Here is a 24,597-nt window from a genome sequence, read left to right as displayed (position 1 = left end):
TCAAAGTTCAAAGGTCAGGTCAAGGGTTATGTCAAAGTTGAAGGGTTAGGTCAAAGGTCGGGTCAAAGTTGAAAGGTCATGTCAAAGGTCACAGTGCAAATTTTATTTAAAAAAAATACAACTAAAAAAAAATAAAAACATTCAGACACATATATCTCTTTAGATTCTTTTTTTTTAATGAAAAACTTGGTCTATTTCATTATCTACTTTGCACTTTTATATGCTTTATACTTTATTTAAAAATACCCAGACAAATAGAGGGCGCTAGTCTCTTTTATAACCCCCAACCCCGAGGGCGCTATAATGCCATTTTCTCAAAACAAGTTTTTTTCAAATAACTTCAATTCGTGCTAGTACCCCTAAAATGACAAGTGTGACAGCGCCCTCATTAGTTTTCATTAGTTTAGTATTCGTTAACCACCCCCCCCCCCCCGAAAACCCCAAGTTAACACCTTGTATCTGCTGTCTACTTTAAAAAATTCCAACTATTGCAGCGTTTAGAGTTAAGATGCATGTTATTTCACAACTAAAACGGCCATTCAAATTTGGGCTTAAATTAGGCGCATAATAAATTTCCATCTTTTTTTTCCATTTTTTTTCTCTTGAAATATAGAGTAGACAGCAGATACAATTAAAATAATCACACCACTAAAGAAACCAAACACTCGTTTTATTTGAAGAAATGGGCACAAAACGGCTAACACTAGCACATCACATGAAACATTAATGCTCCATAAACCACAAGATCTTTTTTTCTTTCAAAATATACGAAGAAGTATTGAATGCAATATGCCGTCGTAGCGTGAATTTAGATGTCTATCAAATACAGACTCATTGGTAGTATTGCGCATGCCTAAGTGAAGATAATTATGTGACCAGTCGCACGAGTGTTTAACCTATAAATGGAAAAGGAGTCTTAATCTTCATGGCGTCTGTTTTCATACAGAACCGTCATACAAAAATTTCAGAGGGTAAGTTTGCCTCTCGTTTTCAAAAAAGTTGAAGCGTTACAGCCAATTACCAAATATATAGGAAAGACAACTTGTTTTTCAAGTGTCAAAAAAATATGTACATGTACAATTTCGAGCCTGCATTGCAGAAATATTCATGTGATGTGCTAGTGTAAACACAAACATTTATAAAATACTAAATAAAATATTGATATATTTAAATGTTGTTATAACATAAGTATTTTACATCAAGAAAATGCAATGTTTGAAATATTGCAAATATGATAAGCGATAAATTTATTGCAACAAAAAATAACAAACCAGGCACATGTCAGTATTTAAACCTTTTCTTTTTAGTATCCTGCGTAAAGTTAGCTCTTTTTTTAAAGGAATTGACCTATCGCGGAAGAGTCACGTTAGAATCGCGTCAACGCAGCTTGTGTAATATTGTCCCATTACGTGATATTCGAATGGACTCGGAATGCGCAAAATCTGAAACAAATAAAGCATTGTGTACAAAAACTCCATAGGGTTGGCTAACTCGCAAACGGCAACAGGACAACAGTTTTGTTATAGATGAAATCAAATAAAATGTTTAATTTGCATCTGCGCAAAGTACTGCCATGTCTGATCAACAATGACCTCCAGATTATGGAAAGGAAGTACAGAGCTATGTACTGTTAAAAATCTTCAGTTAATAAGAAATTTGGGATTTTATTTGAGTTTTAAGAAACTCTCCAAAAGTTTAAATTTGACTTTCGTTATCAGTGACATGTACCTGGTTCTCTCTTAAGTATTTTCCATTGAAATATCTTGGCAAATCCATGGCAAAATAATTGAATGATAATTTAGATTGTGGACTCCTAGCTCATCATCCCAACAATTCAACTATTGACCAAGGAGACGCAGAATAGCGATCTCCAACATTAAGTCAGAATAACGATCTCCAACATTAAGTCAGAAAAGCATTATCTGCCAAGATGGAAAAAATTTGAATATTCCAATTCAAAATTAATTTGAACTCAAAATTAATAGAAAGAGAACAGTTTCACAACCTTTCTGGGTCGTTTCCACAGCTCAAAGTTTCAATTTTATACAGCCTTAGCGGCAACACTAATGTAATTAACAGTGTGCTATTGCCATGGATTTGCGATTTTTTCATAAGATGAGTCCATTTATCTTTGATTATGAGAGTTCAACTGGATCAAGTCGACATCAATGATAGAGTACGCACTTGTAGATCGTGCACAATTCATGCTGTGTGCCGTCTTAGCATCCCTTCTTTGGATGCCCAAAGAGACGCCCATCCAGTCTTGATGAGAACCACACAGGTTGAAGCTGGACGCAGCAGTTGAAGTGAGCAACATCAGCCTTGGAGCTTGCACTTGTAGATCATGTACAGTTCACGCTGTGTGCCGTCTTAGCATCCCTTCTATGGATGCCCAAAGACACGCCCATCCAGTCTTGATGAGAACCACACAGGTTGAAGTTGGATGCAGCAATTGAAGTGAGCAACATCAGCGATGGAGTTTGCACTTGTAGATCATGCACAGTTCACACTGTGTGCCGTCTTAGCATCCCTTCTTTGGATGCCCAAAGACATGCCCATCCAGTCTTGATGAGAACCACACAGGTTGAAGCTGGACGCAGCAGTTGAAGTGAGCAACATCAGCGATAGAGTTTGCACTTGTAGATGATGCACAGTTCACACTGTGTGCCGTCTTAGCATCCCTTCTTTGGATGCCCAAAGACACGCCCATCCAGTCTTGATGAGAACCACACAGGTTGAAGTTGGATGCAGCAATTGAAGTGAGCAACATCAGCGATGGAGTTTGCACATGTAGATCATGCACAGTTCACACTGTGTGCTGTCTTAGCATCCCTTCTTTGGATGCCCAAAGACATGCCCATCCAGTCTTGATGAGAACCACACAGGTTGAAGTTGGACGCAGCAGTTGAAGTGAGCAACATCAGCGATAGAGTTTGCACATGTAGATCATGCACAGTTCACACTGTGTGCTGTCTTAGCATCCCTTCTTTGGATGCCCAAAGACATGCCCATCCAGTCTTGATGAGAACCACACAGGTTAAAGTTGGATGCAGCAGTTGAAGTGAGCAACATCAGCGATAGAGTTTGCACTTGTAGATGATGCACAGTTCACACTGTGTGCCGTCTTAGCATCCCTTCTTTGGATGCCCAAAGACATGCCCATCCAGTCTTGATGAGAACCACACAGGTTGAAGTTGGACGCAGCAGTTGAAGTGAGCAACATCAGCGATGGAGTTTGCACTTGAAGATCATGCACAATTCACACTGTTTGCTGACAGGCTTTCCTTCCTCCCATTGCCATGGATTTGCCCCATTAAGACGAGCCTCATCGAGTCTGGATAACGAGAAACCCAACAGGTTCAAGCTAGCAGCAGAGTGAGTCACTTCAGTGACGTTGTTGCCATTAGCTGCAGGTGTAATGGTGTACATCTACTCAGCTGTCATGGAGTTGGGGTTGGCACATGTCTCCCGTTCTTCTCAACATTTGCCAGTTTGTGCATGTAAAAAAGAAACCAAATAATTGCAAAGGTTAGTGTCGGTAGGTTACCTATTTTCTAAGCAGGGTACAGGATGTTTAATTTACAACAAAATCAGGGTGGCCAAAAATACAACACTATTAAATCAGACGCATGTATATTTAACTTTTTAAGATCCTTTAAAAAAAGATAACTTGCAGTTACACAAGAGCTTCTTTCAAGTGATTGAGACGATGAACCTTCAGCTGCAAAAGCACGGCTTCAAAATGTTTTATCAATTTGTTTCTTGAAATATATTTCAATCAAAAAAGGTGGCCACCCTGCATTGCTAATAGTCTTTTTGCATCTACTATAAGTGAGCACATCTTGTACCCTGCCCGATCACGTTCAACGTTGGTCAGCCAAAAAAGTCTAAAAGTTTAACCATTTAATAACTTATAAATCTGTCTCATTTAAAACTTTTATTCGATTACAATGTAGTTGGGACTATACTAGAACCATGGCAGTTTTTCATTTCAAGAAAAGAATCATCTTAATTTTTTAAAGAAGCAATGGATCAGGTTTGATTGTTCATGATCATATTCGGGGAGATTTTGAGGCAAAAAAAGAGAGATGTACATGTATTTGTAATATTCTTAATGCATGATACGATAGGTTTTCTTTTTAAATGGAGTACTGTGGAATAATTTCTGTTGGTGAATTTACAGACCACATCTTAAGTCAGTCTTGCTGAAAGGATGTAAAACATATGCAAGAACGAGAAAGGTTTGGCTAAAAAGGAATTTATGGTACAAATGTGGCAGAATACAGCCGAACAAAACGTTTAAAAATTATCAACAATTTTTATAGGAAAAACCATAACTGCTTCTGAAATTCTGAGAAATGTTTACATACATTGAGAAATAATGCCAAACACTAAAAACAAGTGGTTAAAAATTTGGCATGTAAACTCCCCCCCCCAAAAAAAAAACAACCCCAGACCCTAGTTCCAATAAAACCAAGTCAAATGTCATACAGGTTTCCAAGAAAATCCCCATCCCATAAATCAGCAGATCTTGGCATTTTGGCCCATCATTCATTTTGTATTATTTTGAATTGAAAGAAACTGTAATTCAAATCTTCGAGTGATCTAGTTATACTTCTCAAACTTTTTGTCAGAGCCAAAAAGTTTGAGGCACAGTCAACATTTTAAAACTACAAAAAGAAATCTTAGCTAGGCAATCACAAGTTGTCATAGGTAAACTTAAGACTAGAATAGCAAAAGTGCAGATGTGTGCTTCATACAGACTAACACATCTTAAATTTTACTATTTCTAGATTTCAACAGGCCAAAAGGTGTAACTTATTGTTTGACTTACAGCGGGGCAAAATCACGCAATATATCAACTTTTGCAAAATTAAAAAGTGGGAGTGACTCCAGACTTCTGCAGCTAAACTGATAGCATGATATGGGGCCACCCGTTATGAAAATGTATCAACTATTTTCGTTTAAAAAAAAAGGGAAAGAATGTTGCAACATGACACTGCTTCAGTTTATGGAGTCTAAAAATTGTTATTATGTTATTTCCTAACAAAATTGGAAATGTTTCTCAGTCCCAGATTCATGTCTTATCATTTTTGCAATGACTGAGCTTCATTGAGATGATATATGTGTATGAAGAAAAAAGCAGTATCAGGTTGCAACATTCTTTCCAAAAAAAAGTTTCGTGACTCGACTTGGTAAACCATACAGCTGAAACCAACAACCTAATATTACATACTTCAGAAAGTCTGTCACCTATATTCTGTTGCTTATAAATGACACTGCTACCAAGCCAGTAGAACCAACTTAAAGATACAATATTTAAAAAAATACAATAAAATAAAATCAAAGCTATTCACAATGCAGTGTGCTGACAAGAGGTCATTGCAGAAAGAAGTTCTTTTCACACAAAAATTACAAAACCTGTATTTCTTTTGAATATAGCCCTATGAAATAAAAACAGTTTCGGGTTTTTTGAATTTTAACTTTTAAGAACTTGTGTGTGAAAACTACTAAAGAGTTTTTTTTGTAAAAAATGAACAGGCACATGCATAACTACAGGATTATGCAGGATATTGACCGTGAAGTTGAAAAGTGACACATTCAAGAAATTCTTGGTGGCACACTGCATTGTGAATTGTTCATACTAGTTACTAATTTGTTGTGGGACATATTGCATTTTTGACACCCCTCAGGCTGCATGGCACCCCTCGGGTTGCGTGGCACCCCTCGGGTTGCGTGGCACCCCTCGGGTTGCGTGGCACCCCTCGGGTTGCGTGGCACCCCTCGGGTTGCGTGGCACCCCTCGGGTTGCGTGGCACCCCTCGGGCTGCGTGGCACCCCTCAGGCTGCGTGGCACCCCTCAGGCAGGTTGCGTGGCACCCCTCGGGTTGCGTGGCACCCCTCTGGTTGCGTGGCACCCCTCGGGTTGCGTGGCACCCCTCGGGTTGCGTGGCACCCCTCTGGTTGCGTGGCACCCCTCAGGATGCGTGGCACCCCTCAGGTTGCGTGGCACCCCTCTGGTTGCGTGGCACCCCTCTGGTTGCGTGGCACCCCTCAGGCTGCGTGGCACCCCTCGGGTTGCGTGGCACCCCTCGGGTTGCGTGGCACCCCTCGGGTTGCGTGGCACCCCTCGGGTTGCGTGGCACCCCTCGGGTTGCGTGGCACCCCTCTGGTTGCGTGGCACCCCTCTGGTTGCGTGGCACCCCTCAGGCTGCGTGGCACCCCTCAGGATGCGTGGCACCCCTCAGGTTGCGTGGGACCCCTCGGGTTGCATGGCACCCTTCAGGTGATAAAAAAATGTCCCACATCAAACCAGTCAACAAATAGTGCACAAGGCCCTAGCTGATGCTCTGATGGCACAGGACTCCATCTGCCTGGGTGATGAAGACGTCCATTGTGATGGAACTCTGGAAGTGTCTCAGGTGTCTGTTGCTTGACAGAGAACTGTGTGAGGACTTATCATACAGGCATCCACTCACTAGATGGTCATTTATTACTTGCTGTGTGTCCTCCATCTCCAGTTTAGTCAGGTCTCCACTATTAAGCTGGCCAGCTCAGCAAATCAACTAGCATGATATTGTCTCACTTTGTCAGACATGTACATGTACAGGCATCTTTGTGCAGTTACGGTTGTCATATGGTGACATGTTTTATAGTGTTCCATGGCAATCGCCACGAGAAGTTTGGTCAACCATATCATAAGCCACGCACTAATTACATATCTATTCCACATTAGTCATGATGATGGTAGTGTCTCGCATCTCGGACACAGGCACTTCTGGATAGTAGGACCTAATGGTGGTTTGCTGCATTTCATGGCCATCCCCACAAAACAATAAGTCGGCTATATGGGGAGGCCTACATCCTATGGCCATTCCCACAAGACCTTAGGTCCACCACGTTATGAACCACGTGCCTTCAATTACGACGTCATTACAGTAATGCCCGGGAATTGGGAACGTGTGTTGCTGTGGACACATGCACTTTCGGGTAGATTATGGCGGTTATGCGGACCTACATTTCATAGCCATCGCCACAAAACAATAAGTCTGCAATAGGGAGACCTTTAACATCCTCCGGCCATCGCCACGAGACCTCAGGTTCACCACATCAGAAACCACGTCATATTGTACTGGCATTGCTTTTCTTTGTCGTAGTAACGTCTGGCTGCAGTGTCTTGCTCAGCTCTGCAGACATGGACACCTTTTGTGTAATGACGGCAGAGGAAAAGGATCACAGCAGCAAGTTATACTCTTCTTGATTGCTTTGTAGACACTTTTGCGCAGCTTATACTCATAGTAGTTTAGGCTGACATTCATTTTATAGCCATGGAGAATTACGGATCCAGAAGAAAGACGGAGACGCTTTACTTCACATTCCCAGACTGATGTAAGTCCTGCAATCCTTTCAACGAGGGCCTTGTGCACAAGTTTTTATTACTAGTCACATATTAAAAGGTCTACACAATCTTCTACCATAAAGTTGCTCTCTCTGTGCTTTCACTAAATAATTTCCAATCGTTATTGGTTATTTAATTAATACCAAAAACAAATAATTAAAAAAGATACATCCCTCTAAAGCCCTCTGAAAAACCCCCCACATATTTCTGGTTGCTTTTGCACCTTCAATGCACAAGATTTGCCAGAATAAGTGTCAGGCTGCCAATTATTCAAAAGATTTGAGGTATTTTATTCCATAAATTAATGTAGGTGGATTTTGTTTTATTCTATATCACATCATTCAGAAGTGAATAACTTTTGCAATACTAAAATAAAACCAGAAATATATTTTTGGGGTGAAACTCGAAAAATAGCATGAGCAGAGAGCAACTTTAACGTCTGTGAATTGTTGACATGAAACACAAGAATCTTAAATCTGCATCTAAAAAGTCACGTGTTATTGACAACTTTCAGAATTACTGTTTTTTTTCCCTTCATATTTGGAATGGTAATATTTTTGTCAAATACGAACCACCGTCATTGTGAAAGAAAACAAGTGTGAAAAATACAACAGCTCATAGGAACAAGAAACAGAATGCCATCTCAAAAAACAGCATAAGTTGTCACTGAGTAATATTTCAACAAAAAATGTTGATCAAATTTGAAAATGGCTGGGTAAAGTTAAGTGACTCCATACCAGAATTATTGCTTGATTATGGAGTTCAATATCCACTACTTTAGTATTGTTCTAATTTGACTCAGTTAAGTTGATGGCATTCTGTTAGTTACGAGACCCATGATCTGACTAAGTATTCATTTGAAATGGTACCCTCCATAACAAATCTGCAGCGTTCTGCACTAACAGCAAAGAGCTATATTAAATTACTAGAGCGCTAACTCCTCATTCTTGCGCGCGGAGACGCTTGAAGCCGTCCTGGACGCAAACATTTTGAATTCATGTGCATGTTTGTTGAACATAATGGATTGAATTTTGAAAGTGTACTCTAAATGCAATGCGCAAGTAGAACGTACACAAACAACTTAAGCGCGTCATTACGGTTACAAAAAAATTCACAGTTAATCATCTGCAGTGGATACGCGCGCGCACGCGTTGCGCTGTTTGCGTAGAGCAAATTGAAACGCTCATTTGCAGATCGTGCATTTCGGTTTTGGGCATATCGGCTTCGGTAACACACCTGTATAGAATACAAATGCAAATATGCAAATAGCCTCACAAAAGCCGTACAAACTTTTGAGTTTTCCATAGGTATGTGCACAAACATGGATGCGCCCAGCAGGCAGCACTTTGTATATGAGTCAGCGCTCTAGTAATTTAATATAGCTCTATGGCTAACAGATACATTAATTCCCTACCATATCAAATTAATGAGACTTAGGCCAACAAAAAATGTTTCCTATTACCCAACCCAACAGAACAATCATCAAGAACCAAAATCCTTTTTTTTTGAAAAAATGTAAACTGAACCCCCCCAAAACAATTAGGTGCTGCCCCAAACCTTGTTTTGATGACATTGTCCTGCTTTTAAAAAATACTTTACTTCTTTCTTTTTTTGCAAGATGCTAGACAGTGTAGCCTACAAACAGCACAGCATACAGAATGAACAGTTGATTCTCCTTTTTACCCACCCAACCACCCATTTTTATGTAATACGAAACACGGAAAGATTCCCATATCTGGCCATCACTCGACACCCTGTGCACAAACCGTATGAGACTGTCTGAAAAAAAAGTGTTTTTCTAGTAAATACTTCAATATTTACCCTGCTAAATTTGACTTTTTAGGAAATATCACTTTCTGCTGACTGATAGGTCACTGAAGGGAAAAATGAGTGATGGCCAGATATGGGAATCTTTTCGGAAACACAACTTGTTTTGTTGGCCTAAACACATTTTTTTTAATCCAAAAAAAAAAGAGAGCAAATTCTAATTCTAGTCTATTTAAGCAGTGAGAACATTTGTTTTAATCATCAGTGATTTGTAAAGAATTATTTTGTCTATTTTGTCCCAACCCACATCTAAAACCATTCCCACTTCCACCCAATGTAACTCAGACAATACTGCCACTTAAAACAATGCTATCAGTTTCTCACGAACTACATTTATTTGTACCCTTTCTCTGATGATCAAAACAAATGCTCTCACTAGAAAAAAAAATACAATTGTGACATGTTTTTGTAAAATCAGATGGAATGTAGTTTCTTGACATTTTATTCAAAGTTCACCTCCTTCCACCAACCACAGAGTTTAACTGATTTTACAAGAACATTCACAAATTGAACATTACACTAAGTGTGGAAAAATGTTGCAACCTGATGCCACTTTTTCTTCAGATATCACCCCAATAAATGAAAAGACATGAATCTGGGACTGAGAAACATTTCCAAATTCAATTTTGTTAGGAAATACTTATAAACTTTTCTTGACTCTCCATAGACTTTGTACACAATCGCAGAAGTGGCGTCAGGTTGCAACATTTTTTCCAAAAGTTTACAAAAAAAAGAAGCCTCATGGCAGCAAATATATGCGTTATACCAGTGTAAACAAATTATTTCTTTCAAGACTTCTAATACAGCATCAACCAATGAACAAACCCTTGAATTTTCAAAACACTGTAACAGTTTGTTTTATTTTTTTATTGCTGCACAGTACTCTCATCCAGACAGGCGCATTAAGGCCAACTTACCACTAGGTGGGGCTAGTCCGCACTTCCTAGTCTGGTTAAAAAAATACTGCTCAGATTAATGAATGTGCTCAATTCTGCACATAATCCTCTGAACTGAGGCACATACTTCATCCACAACTGGAATTGTTACACCTTTGGTCAATGGTTGATGCCATTGGAAGTATAAGGAAACCTGCTTATTACACTCCTCTAAATTTGAAGGCAAGATTTGAACTGATAGACACAAAAGTTGATTCAGAAGCTTTCTAAGTATATTGACAAGATATTTGTCAGGATGCACAGGCTTTTCTCAATTGCCTATTTCTACCTTTTCACTCTAGATTTCTAAAAATCATATTTTAATAAAACCTAGGTTTAATAAAATTTACATGCAACACTTTTTTTTTTTAAGGAAACAGACGTTTTAGCATTCAGTTAAAGTCTGAAGGGGAAAACTGATATGGAAATAAAATTGAAACCAGAATCAAACCAGTTAAGAAATTCAAATTCCATCTTTGAATTTGTTGAATTTTTTGTGCCCATTTTAAACATCCTTTCTACTCCTAACAAATGAATGCTCTAGGTTCAAGCAAGACTGACTTGGTCAAAGTCTGGAAAAACCTATCCAAATTGCTAATTATGCAGACAAGTTTTGATTCACAGTTAACACAACTGATTAAAAACAAGGGGTTTAATATCGCCTCAACATTTTTGCCTAAAAATCTCCCATAAATACTTGGTCCAGACTTTTCTTACAGTGTTCAAATGCAAGTTAACTATCTGATGTAATCAGTGGGGGAAATTTTTTTTTCCAATTTGCAAGTGGCCTAATTATAATGCAACTTATAGGTTGCTAACAAATGAGACGTTTGCGGAAACACCATGTGCGAATAATTTCTCAACTAAGAGAATGGTTCTGAAAAGAGTCAGAGGTATAAACTCAACGTTCTGGTCAGTATGTTCTGACCGTCTTCAGGAGAGTCTAGGTTGCTATAACAGTCAGGTGTAGTTTATCAATAAACCCTTTCAAATACTGCCCATGATACTTTACAAAACAAGTGATCATCTGGACTATATCAAAAGCAGATCTCAAATCAGAAAAAAAATAATGAGTAGTTTTAAGAAAAAGAACTACTACATGTAGTAGCCCCAATTGGATTTTAAATGAGACAGATTTATAATATTCATTCAGTTGGATCTTTAACATAAGACTCATGATGAAATGCTTAACCTCTTTCAAAACTTTAATAGGATGATATTTCAACCAGTGCATCCAGGCTTCACTGATTCTTAAGTCACAGTAAGGTTTGAAGAAAGTTTAAGGTCTCACACCATCAAAACCAAAACTCACACTAGGTCTAGATGTCCGAAACGAATGAATGCATGTCATATTAAAGTTAATTCTAGAGGAGTTAGACTGAGCTGATAGTATTTTCCCAAGGAAGGTTTTGGGGTCACAAAGTTAGCAAGTCTACTTTTTCACATTTTTGTAATGAAAAAGTGGTCACATTCAAATACTCCTCAAAACTTTTTTCCATTGATTTTCTGCATTCTCGTTTTCTTACTAGTTAATTCTGAGTTAGACCGAGTTGACTAATTATCATTTTCCAATAAAGACAATTGAAATATTAATTTTTGTCAACAAGTGTTCTTTTCACACTTTTTGATGACAATTGTTCACATTTTAGTCAATGACTCCTCAAAAGTTTTTGTGAATTTCTGCAATTCTTTCTCATTCTCTTACTTTCTGGTTAATGCATTGGAAGTCTTCATTGTTTCACAAAAGACCTCTTTTGAAATGTATGTGCACATAAGAAACTGCAATAGGTGGCAATATTTTTCCCAAAATCTCTTTAGAGATTGTCGAGACATTCCTTACTCCGTAAGAAACGCTTTCTTTAAACTACACCTTTTATAGAATATCCTTTGTAAAGAGGTGTCAGGGTGCTCTTTTTCATTCAACATTGAGATTGGTTTTGATGGAGCAGACCAAATTACATGTACATTGACATAAACATAACTTGCCTACCTTCACATAAAGTCAAGTTGTCGGAGGAATTGTCTCAGGCCCCATGTCACTCGGTCAGGGATTGTGTACTTGCTGTTGCCCTTTTTTGGGAAGATGCCACTGTCAAAACCTTCCAATGCTGGGGAGAAGAAAAAAAAGAGGAAAAAATGAATACAATGAAAATATATTCAAGGGCCATGTTGACAGTTAAAAAAAAAAACCAACAAAGACAATTCATATTTAAGTGTTTTCTTGTGTACGCTTTTAATGTCTGGTCCGGAGTATAACAAAATAATCAGTCATTTCATTATTATTAATATATATAGAGAGACAAACATCGAGACCTACCTTCATGACCATTGTGGAGAAAGATTCACAAATTCAGTCTTTATTTTGCTGGCCGAAGCAGTTCAGAAAATGGTAAAAACGGCTTGTCATGTACGCACCAAGGTTCTGACAACCAGGAGGAATGGTGTTAGCTCAGTATTCTTGAGTTTTCTTGAGAATTTGCAACATTGTTTTGAAACGAAATTTTGTCGTTTTGTCGTTTTGTCGTATTGAAGAACACATCCGCACCCAACGAAAGCGGTGCTGCAAAATGCCAACGCGTGCACGAGTCACACGTGACGGGCTACGCACTCCAACAAGAGCGCCAATTTTCCACACCCAGTGTGGTGCCATTAACCAAATTAACGTCTGCGCTTGTCAGCGTAGAAAGAAACGGCTCTTTCTCCCACAGAACCTGGACACCAGACCAAATATTTGCATAATGATATGCAAATTAATCCATCGTTTGTCGTTCGTCCAATGGCTGTTCCAGACTCCACCTGTTCTAGGTTTTTGTTTTGAGGTGAAATCTGAATATTTAGATTACACGAGAAGTTATTCAAATCAGTAATTTTTGATTAAAAAGGCAAAACACGCCAAAAAAATAAACAAATAAATATAAATGCGAGATCGGTGGTGCAAAAGGGGGACGTTGGGTACAAGAATTTGACATAAGAGCCAAATAATAATTTAGAAAAAAAATGATGATGCTTTCAATAGTGACAATGATTGTAACTATTTATTATTTATTTCTAAAGATGTAGCCCCGCCCACCATAATATGTAACCTATTAAAAAATGAGAGATTGACTAAGATTAGCTACCGGTACCTTCTTATTTGAAGAATGTTCAGACATTTATTCTTTCCCTTGATCATCCTTGACTAAATATCAATAGTTGTATATGAGTAGAGTATGTTCCTCATTTATGCGGTCTCAATTCTTTTACAGTCAACACATGACAAACAGACAAACGACAAACAAACAGACGATGCACCAAAAAGCAAACAAAATATCTTTCAGTTTCAGGGTTAATATTTATTGACATTTATGTACCTAACTTCGGATCATAATGCAAGTACATTTTTTTATTAATAAAGAGTTAACACAAAGTGAACTGAATACAAAAGTGGCAATTACTGAACATATATTCTTGCACGAATACAGATGCAGTACTTAAAAACGAACCGGTCAAGCAAACCTGAATTTTCTGAATCTCTACCCTGTTTTTTTTGGTGGCAGTTGGCTTAAAAAAAATAGTCACAATGAGCATTTGGTGACATGGCTTTAGCAGAAGTACTATCAAACATTATCACAATTGGTACAATAGTACAATTTATTTTGGGTATTAGAATTAATCAGCAATTTTTTTTCCATAAAAGTGTGCATTATGCAAATTAATCCAAGACATTAAAATAATTTAAGTAGGACAATCAGTCAGCTATATTGTTAGCTTGGAATAAGAAAATTGCAGGTCATTGAGTTCAATGGGGTGACAGACTATGGGACACAGCTTTTCAGGAATGGTTCCCAGACTTATTGAAAAACAAAATTGGTACAGACAAGTACTGATTATTCCACATTCTACTGCATTCTGGATTCATTATTAACTTCAATTTGTTATACTATGTACATGTACATTCTAATCACTTAAAAAATAATCATCTGTGTTACATATATCTTTATTGTTAGCGACACTTTTTCGCGGCAAAGACACATACTGTTGTTTTGTAGCAAACAAAACAGTTTCTGATGTGAGGCCAATTCACAATGTTTTAAGAATGAACCTCAAATGCACTTGTGTAAATAAACAAACTTTCTGTGTCCATGTAGCATTATGAAAACCTACATCTTGAATTCAAAGAAAAATATCTACTACAGAATCAGTAAGGAAGCTATTTCCTTTAGCGACTAGATTAACAGCAGTTGAGCAAAATTGGCTGAAAGTAGTGTTACTTTATAAATATCTCAGCCTCTGTAAACAGAGTACATTTTAATATTGTTTTTTTTTTTAAGCAGGTACAGGTACAAAAATAGCCGAGCAAATCATTTTGTTTTTACATTTAGGCTGTATTATCCAAACCGCTTTACAAAAGAATAATGTGTTGGGGATATGTTTGACACTTGTAATGCATTTTTTTTTCATGTGCATATATCACCAAATGCCTGAGGAAAATGTGACCTAACTGAAAGACATTTTTTTTCAAAAGGTTTGGTCAAGTAAATTCACGTTCAGTTGCAAAATCGACTTCAACATTAGGCCGATTAGAAAGTAATCAAGTTTCTTTTAGACCTCAAAAACTAATTGAAAATACCAAAAAACAAAAGGTAATTTTGTTTTAAAGTTATTTTGTGCTTTATTCTGGTTTGTCAGGCAGTTAAAATGTGTGAATTAGACTTCTACTATAACTTGTTAATTATCAGGTCAAATTTCATTTGATTTGGATAAATACTACTTTCAAATATCGGAAATTTCTTTGCCAATTAATAGTTTTCTTTACAATCAGGAACTACAAAAAAAACAACTATAGGTGAACATACTGCATGCAGCAATTTCAACCAAATATTGATATATTTTATTAACAACAATAATACTGTTATTTGTTAACAATAACCAGCTGTTAAAAATATATAGCTGGCGTTACAAAATTCTGCTAATATATCTATGTTAAAGATTTGCTTTTCAACTACATGATATTCATCGTTTCCTTTCAATGGATGCTCGTTGGGTCCTTTTTTTTCCCACCACCAATTTCATTTTTTACAGGGTATACATACAAAACTAAATTTTGGCTTTGTGTGGAATTCCAACCACACATTTGTTGAAACACCATAGTACACAAGAAAATTCAAATTCGTTATTTGTGAACAATGAATGGGCAGAGCATATAAGTTAGAACAGTATCCATTTATCAGGAATAGATTCAAACACAGGATAACAGCTTATTTGCTCAAAAATTCTCAACGTAAAAACTTGTAATCCTGAAAATATTGAGGCACTGAACTGCAGCACTAAGTTACATATTGACGCTTAAAACTGAGAATAATAGCAGGTATCTCTGGAAAAAAAACCTATAAGTTATGTTAACCTTGAAATTCTGTTTTGTTTTTGTTTTTGAACATTTTGCAGTATCTGCCACCTATTCAGAATCCGTTACTTCTGTCTATGGCTATGACTAGTGTCAGTAGTGTGTAAGTAGCAAGAAAGAAAGCCATTACTAACAAGAACTGATTCAGACACAGCCGTAAACACATGGCAACATTTTACTTAATACGTAGCAAAAGGCAAACACTTATTGGATGAAGGCATCTGTAATGATGATAATTCAATAACAAGAACCACCTTCAATGGTTTAGGCTGAACCACTTACTGTTCACATGCTCTAAGTACGTTAACTTTTTCTTCTGAAATAAGCACATGGGCCATGTCATTTCCATTGAATATTAAGCGACTAGACTACATTTCACAAAAGAGGGTGAAGGCACAGGCTTTTTGTGTTACTAGTGCTGCTAATATGGCTGCCAGATCATTATTGATACTGCAATCACTTAAACACATGTGTTCTGCTTACTGATGATTACATCACATTGAAATCTATAGATATGTTGTTATTAAAACATGTTCCAGAGTGTATTTTAGCCAAACATGTTCAGTAATGTATTTAGCTACCACATGAAAACACTGCAGGATTTGGTTAAAATTTGCTTTGCAGAGTGACTGTCCACCAGAGTTAGGGACGAATGGTAAATTTGAGGCTGAACCCAGAGGTACCTCAAGGTACCTAGTGGTAACTTGAGGTTGAACCCTGAGGTACCTCGAGGTACCTTGTGGTAATTTGAGGTTGAACCCAGAGGCACCTTGAGGTTCTTAATTGTAACTTGAAGTTGAACCCAGAGGTACCTCAAGGTACCTAGTGGTAAATTGAGGTTGAACCCAGAGGCACCCCAAGGTAACTCGTAGTACCTCGTAAAACCTTGAGCTAAAGCTCAAGTTACTGCCTGTTTAATTTTTCATTCTCCTCTTATGGCAACACATAAGGCTGAGATCCACAAAAGTACCCAACTTGGACACATCCTTAGTTAGTAGCTCTCCACAAAGCTTCCAGGGAATAGACCTGTTTTCCCCGTCCTCTGCTGGGTGCCTTTGAACCATCCATCCTCCCGTTTGCTGTGTACGAAGACCGTCTCGCCCACTTTCAGCTCCAGCTCGGCATCGCTGTGTGGCGGGTAGGGAACCGTCACTCGGTACCTGAAATTATCAAATGCCACAAGATCGTTCAGTGCGCTCTCAATTCAGTACTGAAGACAAAAAGTTGATTACATGGCTTGAATTCCAATTTCGATAACTTCTATGCGCAATTCAATTTGATAAAAATACAGAATTATAAATGTTCATTCTTTTCAATTTTAAAGTTTTCATCATGGATTTCGGCTCCTCAAGGTGGTTTTGGCTCCTCTTCCAAAATATTTTTCCAATCTTGCATAATGTTCAACTCTCAGTTCTATTTTACTTTCCGAGATTTTGAAATGAAATCTTGCATAATGTTCAATTCTCAATTCTCTTTTACTTTCCGAGATTTTAAAATTGAATAAGTTTTCCATTTCTGGCAATTTGTGTTTTTGTGTTTACCTTTCTCGGACAAGTGGAGTTGTCTTGGGTGGCTTGTCCCTCCTCTCCACGGCACTAGCACCATCGCTGACCCCCTCTGCTCCTAGTGAGGTCTCCTCCCCACTCCCTTCTCCCTGTACAGCAGACGGAGTGGCAGATAGAGGGAGACTCGGGCTGGGGCGGGGCTGAGGAGAAGCGTCAGTGGACAAGGGGTCCTGCCCGTCAGGTAGGGAGCTGAGGCGAGCCAAGGGTACTGGTGCTGCTTCGTCCGGACTCACCTGGGATCGCTTCTTGGAGGCTTTGCGATCCTTCCTGTCCTTCTGTTAGACACAGGGGAAGCAAAAATTCAGTGTTCTAGAGGGTGAAATTACCGTCAGTAAGTTTATGTGATTCTATCTCATTTTGCAGAATCAAGTCTTGCCAGACAGATTCTGAGTTAATTAGTCAACAAGATGAAGTGAAATTTCAAGGCACAATACTCAATTTAATAGAGGAATTTTTGATCCAAAAACAATCCCATCAACGTCTTGTGACAATCAAGCATTGATTGAAGAATCACATAAATGTATCAGATTGTAAAAAAATTAATACAGACCGGGAAAGAAATGTTGTAGTCTACTTTTTTGATTCAGCACAACTAGAAGTCTGACTAAAAGCTTTTGAGGGTGAAGCTTTAAGCATGGATACAGAAACAAACAGATGTAGCAAGCAGGGTTTCAGTCGAGTCAAATCACAAGACAATCATAAGTAACGTCACAAGTCACTGTGAATGAATTATGACTAAGGAATGCATTTATCACAGTTCACTTGAATAGGCTGTCGCTTGAATTGGAATGGACGGACTTGGGATTCGCTTGTAAGGACTTGATTAAAACTATGGTTGCAAGAAAGAAACAGACATCAACAAATTCAGGCAAAATGAAGCAACAACACAAGCTACAGAGCTCCTTACCTTGTCCATCTTAGTAGGACCGGCAAGGGAAGACGCAACAACACAATCAGGTGCAGTGACATTTGGTGGGGGCGTGAATGGCAAATTATCGGATACCCTGTACAGACTAGGACTACTGGGCTTGCTATGTGACTGACTAGAGGCGGAAGACACTACAACAGTTTGTTTGCTGGGATGGGGCTGTGAGGTTGATACGGTAGTGGCAGCAGCAAGATTATTCTTGCTGGTCTGAGCAGAGCATGAAGCAACAGGGTGCATTTGGGCATTGCTTTGTGGTGGGTGTTGCTGGGTGGTGGTAGCTTTGGCTTGCACTGTCCTGCGTGATCGCACCGAATCGTTGTCGCTCTCGCTGTGACGGCGTGGCTTCAGTGCTTGCTGCCTGGCTTGGGCCTCAGCTGCTGCAGCCGGGATTTGTGCGGAGTGACGTTTAGCTTTGGCACTTGTTGAACTGCTTAAATGGACCTCTACCTGTGGAGGCGTGGACTGGGGCTGGTTGGCACAACCGCTCACACTTGCTCCCTTAGGTGACCCCTGACCCAGGATGGGGGATCCCCTGGGCTTTGTGACTGCATTCCCCATATCGTTTGTTGTGGTACCATCCTGCAACCCCGGCTGAGGTGAGCTAGGACTGCGTACTCGCTGGAGTATTCCATTATGCGTGGGTGGAGATCCCACCGCAGCTTGTCCAGAGGATGCCCTAGGTCTGACACTGATGGGTGCGCTTGACACCCCTACATGTCTGGTTTGCACCCCTGGGGATTGGGGTTGTTGGACCCCAGCAGGACTGACACTAGTTCTTGCCAACATGGCAGCAGTTTGCGTCCCCACAGTAGGGGGACTTCCTCTAAGGTTCCTCTCAGAATGAGCAGCAGTTGCCCTACCCTGCGCCACAGTTGAAAGACTTGAGCGCGCTGGGTAGTTTGGCGGGGGCGGTCTGAACTGCAGCTTCTGGGCAGCGCGCTCACTCTGCAGCTGAGCGACAGTTTTCTGTCCATCGGGAATTTGTGCCATGGGCCTACCCTCCTGCTGCATCGGAGCAGGGGAGGTTGGTTGAGAAGACTGGCCCACAGGTCGAGAGGCATTGGCGGCGGGCCGGGTGCCGGTTGTTTGAGTTGTGGCAGAGCTCAGGCCAACAGGTGGTGATGTCGTCGAGGCATCAGTTGTTGCAGCTGCTGCAGCTGCGGAAGCACGTTGGGCTGACATCCGTGAGGCAGCGTCGCTCAAGACCCTTGGTCTCATCCCCTGGATTGGGGAGGGGCTACCGGGAGCCTCCGTGGGCATTGCTCTCTGGTTGGTGGAGGCAGCCCGAGATGCTGCGTCGCTAGGGAGGCGTGGTCTAAAGCCCTGGCTGGGTGATGAGGTAGCAGTGGACGTGGATTGCGAGGTCCTGGTGTCAGGTGCAGTGGTGGTGACTTTCCTGGTTGATCTATCATGCCTGATGATAAAACAACACAATAACTAATTAACTCCATTTTTCTGTGACTACAATTAATAGGAAGCTACGAATATTCCCTCAATAACATCTCATACCAAAATTATATACTCAATGCTACATCATGAAGAATAGTGTCTATTATTTGTAAGGTATGTGTAGCAGGTGACTCAAACTTTTGTATCTAACAAAAGTTACATCGTTAGTATTGAAATTGGCTCTGGGAAGATACTCAGAAATTCGGGTTCAAAACTCATAAATTGCTAATATTCAGTCTTCTTTTACTTGAAATTCCAAAAACGAAGGATGGCAGAGCACCACAATTGTGTTTTGAAGGTTCAAAAACTTATAAGTTCAGTCTAATGAACTCATTTAGTGTGCCATCATGGTTAGTTCAGGTTGCCTCAATTTGGGTATTTTGTGGATACGGCTTACATTTTTGACATTGTCAAGCTACAGTGAACAGCCACAGCCATTAACAAAAAAGCCATTTTGGACATGAAGTCTCGTACCTGTAAGCCTGCATGTAGTTTCCAGGAAAGACGCCCAAGTCACCAGTCTTGACAGCCATGCCCTTGAACCAGCCATCTTTACATTTCTCCGTCACGGTGTAAAAATCGCCTTTCTTAAGCTCCAGCTCATCGGGCTTGGTGGACTTGTAGGAATACATGGCCACGTAACTGAAGACAGGAAGAGAAAGTCTAGATTTAATTGCATGTAGGGTCATTTGCATTTATCCCAAAAGTGACCTACCAAATTATTATCAAAATGTTTACTTGGATTAAAGATCGAAATGGTGCTATACACCCCGTGAAATTATTTTGTCAGGTTTGCTGTCACTTAGAAGAAATCAAGAAATGTAGGTGATTTCCATTGATCAGTCAATTGACTGATTTTTGGAATAAAGAGTGCTATTGACGAGATCGTGTTTTGTGATCAAAATGGTCTGCAGCGTTTTTACTGTTTTCTCAGTAAGTGTAATGTCCACTGAGCTGAAACTCCAAAAAGGTTTTGAACATTCTTCTTTGGATTTTGAGTGGTGTTACTACGGAACAACAAAATGCATGAAGAGCAGATGATCCTATGTGCCTTCAAAGATTGGGATGAACATAAGGATGGAACTCACAGAACTTATAGACTTATTCACTTGAATTACAGTTTTTAAATGGTGTATTTTTTTATAGCTATCTTGAGTGTACTTTTCTTCTTTTCTGCAAAGATTTGCTACCCACACTTCGCTCACCACCAGCTGGCAAAAACTATGACTGTGACAAAAAAGAAAAGAAAGGTCTCTAGGATTTTTAGTTGACCTTTGTTGCTTCTTTTTCACACTTACACTTCTACTTTTGGCTTGGGCGAGGCTGGTGCCTCTGCCACGAATCTGAAATCTGCATTGCCAGCCTGGGTGACAGTCGGGGAAGCAGCCACGCTGGGGGAGTTGGGCCCTCGAGTGCTGCTGGCGGGAATCTGGAGAAATATATATCAACATTCAGGTATTATTCCAGAACAAACTTTTGATTGCAGTGATTTGTACACAGATATAATCCTGACATTATTTGCTCACTTAACTTTGTGTATAACATACAATGACTTTTAATGGAATCTTTTGTTTCTGAAAGATGTAAATTGTAACTGTTGTAAGTGCTGTATACGGACTGCTGTCCAAGAAACACAATCTTTCTATTACAGGACTTGAACCCACAACCACCATTTTACGAGCGCAGACATCTCAACCATCCAACCGCTGAGCTTGCTTTGTACCTCCATGTTTAGATATCAATTACTATGGATGACATTTTATACTGGGAAGATGTAATTTCAGATTTGAACTAACCAGCAGATCCAAGCAAACTTGGTGATTGAGCTGCAAGATACTGGAACAAGTAAGCAGAAGGTTCGAGGGTTTGAGTCCCACCTGATACGTTTCCAACCCGAGTATGCTCTTGAATTGCACTAGATTATAAAGTTTTAAAGTTGAACAAAGAAACTGACTGGAGCAGGGTTTGAACCTGCGACCTCCGGATTGCTGTTCCAGTGCTCTACCAACTACGCTACCCAACTCTAAAATATTTAGTAGATATGTATACTAAAAAACAATGACCTAACCTGTGAAATACCAGTCAGGGGAGCTGGCTTCTTCCTTGCAGCAGACGTCGTTGATGATGATGATGCATCTGCAGCTGTCGCAGTAGCACCAGTCGATGTTGTTGCTGCAGCTGCAGTACCTGCCGCAGCCTGCTGTGATGTCGTCGCTGCCTTGTTGTCGATGAGATTGGCCGCCGTGGGATTGCTGGAACGTACCAGGACAGGGGAGCTGATCTCCATGGAATGCCTGTTGCTGCTGCTGCCGCCGCTGTTGCTGCTGCTTGCTGCATTGCTGGTGCTGGTGCTGGCGCTAGCGTTAGTGCTGGGCTGGGAGTCCTTGTTCTTGCTCTGGGCTGACACGCTCAGGCCGAGGAGGGAGGTGAACGAGTGACGCTTGGCTTTGTTTTTACTGGAAAAGAGAAACAATAGTACATTTTAACTTGCAGTTCACTCGAGAGAACAAAAATGATGCAAATCATTGTAACTTGACGTACACATCTGAAGTGTGAGGACCATTTTTTTCTGAAAAGGGAGATATAGGAACAACAAGAATTAAAAAAGGATGCTAATACAGAAGACCTTAAGTTAATCTTCAAGTAAAATGACGGCAAAAAGAATGTTATTATTTCAAAAAGCGGATGTCAAAACTTGATGTGAAAATCTTTTTTTGACAACGAAAGGATAGGAAAAACAGATATTTAAAAGGATGCAACTACAGAAGATGTTAAGTTACTCTTATTCTTCAAGTAAAATGATGGCAAAAAGAATAGTCTCATTTTAAAGAGCAGATGTCAAATTTTGATGAAAAATTTGACGGGACAGTCCAATATTTTACATGCATCATTACAATTTCTGGAGAGTGTCAAAAGTGGTCAAGTATTAGTGATAACATGCCCTACTTCCTAGGAGATTTATGACACTGACCTGCCGCCCTCCTGACCGGATCCCGTCTGATCAGGGTTGCTGCCTGCATCCCCGCTACCTTGGGACTGATGGGACGGTCCAGAGCTAATGTCAATACCGGCGTGTGCATCCACTAAAGCCTTGGCTGTACCATTCAGCTGAAATGGGGGAGATAGCAAGATGAGTTTTATAAAAGAAAAACGACGGGTTTAATTTGACACTGAAATACCAGCTTGTCTTGTACTATCAATGTTTTATTGCAACGGCAGGTTTTTAAAACCTGAAAAAAAATAAACAATGCGCTACTTCACTTGGAGTGCTTACATGAAAAAAGCGGGTCACAGTTTGTGCGATTTTACGCAAAGGAGGCTTGGTTTTATTGATCTACTGTTTACATTTTCATTGATGTGTGGCCGATGAGTGGTGAACTCAGGTTGAAGTTTAGGTTCATATGAGATACCAGGCAATGTAATGAGTCTCTAGAGAGAAACAGTCAACAGTACCAGTAAAATACCATGAATTGTGCTATAAAAACCACACTCCAGATGAGTTGTTAATGTGCAGGCTTGGTGTCATCAAGTTCAAGTGATTCTGAACCCTGGACACGAAATAACCACACTTAACTGGTCGCTTTTACACTAACTATGACACGCTCAGCATTTTTTTTTTTCATTAATGAAAGGACGCTTCTGAAGCCTTCACAGTCTGCCACTGCGCACAAACCAATGGGACATTAGTACTTTAACTAATAGCAACGGACGTCGGGCTAAGTGTAAAAACAATGGCTCTACCGTGATAAACCGTTCAAAATCCTCCAAAAATCAAACCTGATGGATTTTGAAGTATCAGGCTAGGGTTTAACACAGCCATGGCAATAAATCTGACTCGACCTTGCAAAACCAATTTGGGAGCAATTACAATGAATTTTAAAAAAAATTGTCCATAATGAAGAGATGTTAACGGTACCTCAACGAACGATAGAGGGAAGATGCCGATCTTGTCTCCCTTCTTTCCTTCCACCCAGTTCTCATCAACACGCCTGATCACGTTCAGAACCTCATCCTAGAAGTACACATAAGATGATAAAAATGGGGGGAAAAAAGACACTTTCAATAGAGCAATCCTGTCCTGATGTTATGTAAGACCACATTTAATAAAGCTACTCGGCAGAACAAAATATGAGCTAGTCACTTATAAGCAATATACACCAGAAGATAATTATTGTTTTTTTGTGTGTGAAGCAAGTCTCTTCTGCAAGAAATAAATCTTTGTCCTACATGCAGGCAGATACTTGACTTTGTCTCACATGAATAGTCAAGCAATGTTTCCAAGTTCATGTTGTTCATTTATGAGTGCAGGCATAGCACTTTACGGACCAACAATGATATTCCCCAAAACCAATCTTCACACATCCCCGACACACCCCATCCCAATACACCCATCCCAGGCCCCCTTCCTATCAAGCTCTTCACAGCTTTCTTTCACACATTACAAAGTCATCTCTAGGCTGTCACTGCATAATGTGTCCTACATGTACTGTACCTACTCTACACAGAACAGCTGCATAGAGTTCCTTCTCCAACATGTTCAATACACAAGTCAAGGCATACATAATTAGGCTTGTTACCTGTATGGACTTGTATCCAGACTTGAAACATGTCTCAAAAAATGAGAAACTAAGTCATATGTTTGCAATATACCGTAGATTCCAAACGGATAAATATTGTACAAGAACACGTACATGTACATCGTGTATGTGCTCTGCCCCAAAATGCATGTATACATGTGAATATTCGAGAAAAAAAATTAGCACCATCAGAAATTTTGCGAGCAAATCCAAAAATATTGCATCCAGAACTCAAAGCTGGGATTGATTTCGAACAGAGATGGTAAAACCATTTAGGGTCAGATTTCCGAAAGCTATTACGTACTTTGGGGACTTCCTTCATACTCTTTACAAAATATGAACTACGATTGTAAGCACTGAGGAATTTTTTCCTCCTCAAAATCTGTTCCACATGTTGCAAAGCGGAACAACGCTGGAAACAAACTGTCTGTGAGAACGAAGGGGATAAGGATGATGTGGAAACCAGAGGGAGCTTTATCTGCCACGGCCCTCTGGCTAATGTAGCGGACTCTGAGAATGTAGTGAGTCACATCA

The 24,597-nt window shown here is 39.7% G+C and overlaps 1 protein-coding gene and 1 long non-coding RNA gene across 2 annotated transcripts in view; both read right to left on the bottom strand.

Annotated features, from left to right (window-relative positions):
- Positions 1–502: 502 nt before the first annotated feature.
- LOC119729325 lies at positions 503–12,781 on the bottom strand. The gene is made up of 3 exons (XR_005271225.1): positions 12,479–12,781; positions 12,152–12,269; positions 503–3,473 (listed from the first exon to the last, which is right to left on the bottom strand). It is a non-coding gene; the product is annotated as an uncharacterized LOC119729325 (long non-coding RNA).
- Positions 12,782–13,468: 687 nt separating this feature from the next.
- LOC119729324 (E3 ubiquitin-protein ligase SH3RF1-like) overlaps positions 13,469–24,597 on the bottom strand; it is a 30,124-nt gene continuing 18,995 nt past the window's right edge. Inside the window, exons 5-12 of the mRNA XM_038201948.1 lie at positions 23,403–23,498; positions 22,458–22,594; positions 21,555–21,942; positions 20,785–20,915; positions 19,961–20,128; positions 18,017–19,451; positions 17,086–17,384; positions 13,469–16,704 (exon numbers count right to left, since the gene is read on the bottom strand). Of these exons, the coding sequence (XP_038057876.1) occupies positions 16,536–16,704; positions 17,086–17,384; positions 18,017–19,451; positions 19,961–20,128; positions 20,785–20,915; positions 21,555–21,942; positions 22,458–22,594; positions 23,403–23,498 (2,823 nt within the window). The 3' untranslated portion in view covers positions 13,469–16,535. The remainder of the gene's footprint in view (positions 16,705–17,085; positions 17,385–18,016; positions 19,452–19,960; positions 20,129–20,784; positions 20,916–21,554; positions 21,943–22,457; positions 22,595–23,402; positions 23,499–24,597) is intronic.

Source organism: Patiria miniata, unplaced genomic scaffold (genome assembly GCF_015706575.1).
Source record: "Patiria miniata isolate m_02_andy unplaced genomic scaffold, ASM1570657v1 HiC_scaffold_20, whole genome shotgun sequence".
In the NCBI taxonomy this organism is placed as follows: Eukaryota; Metazoa; Echinodermata; class Asteroidea; order Valvatida; family Asterinidae; genus Patiria; species Patiria miniata.
Note: the sequence above shows the minus strand (reverse complement) of the source record. Positions and strands in the feature narration are given on the sequence as shown.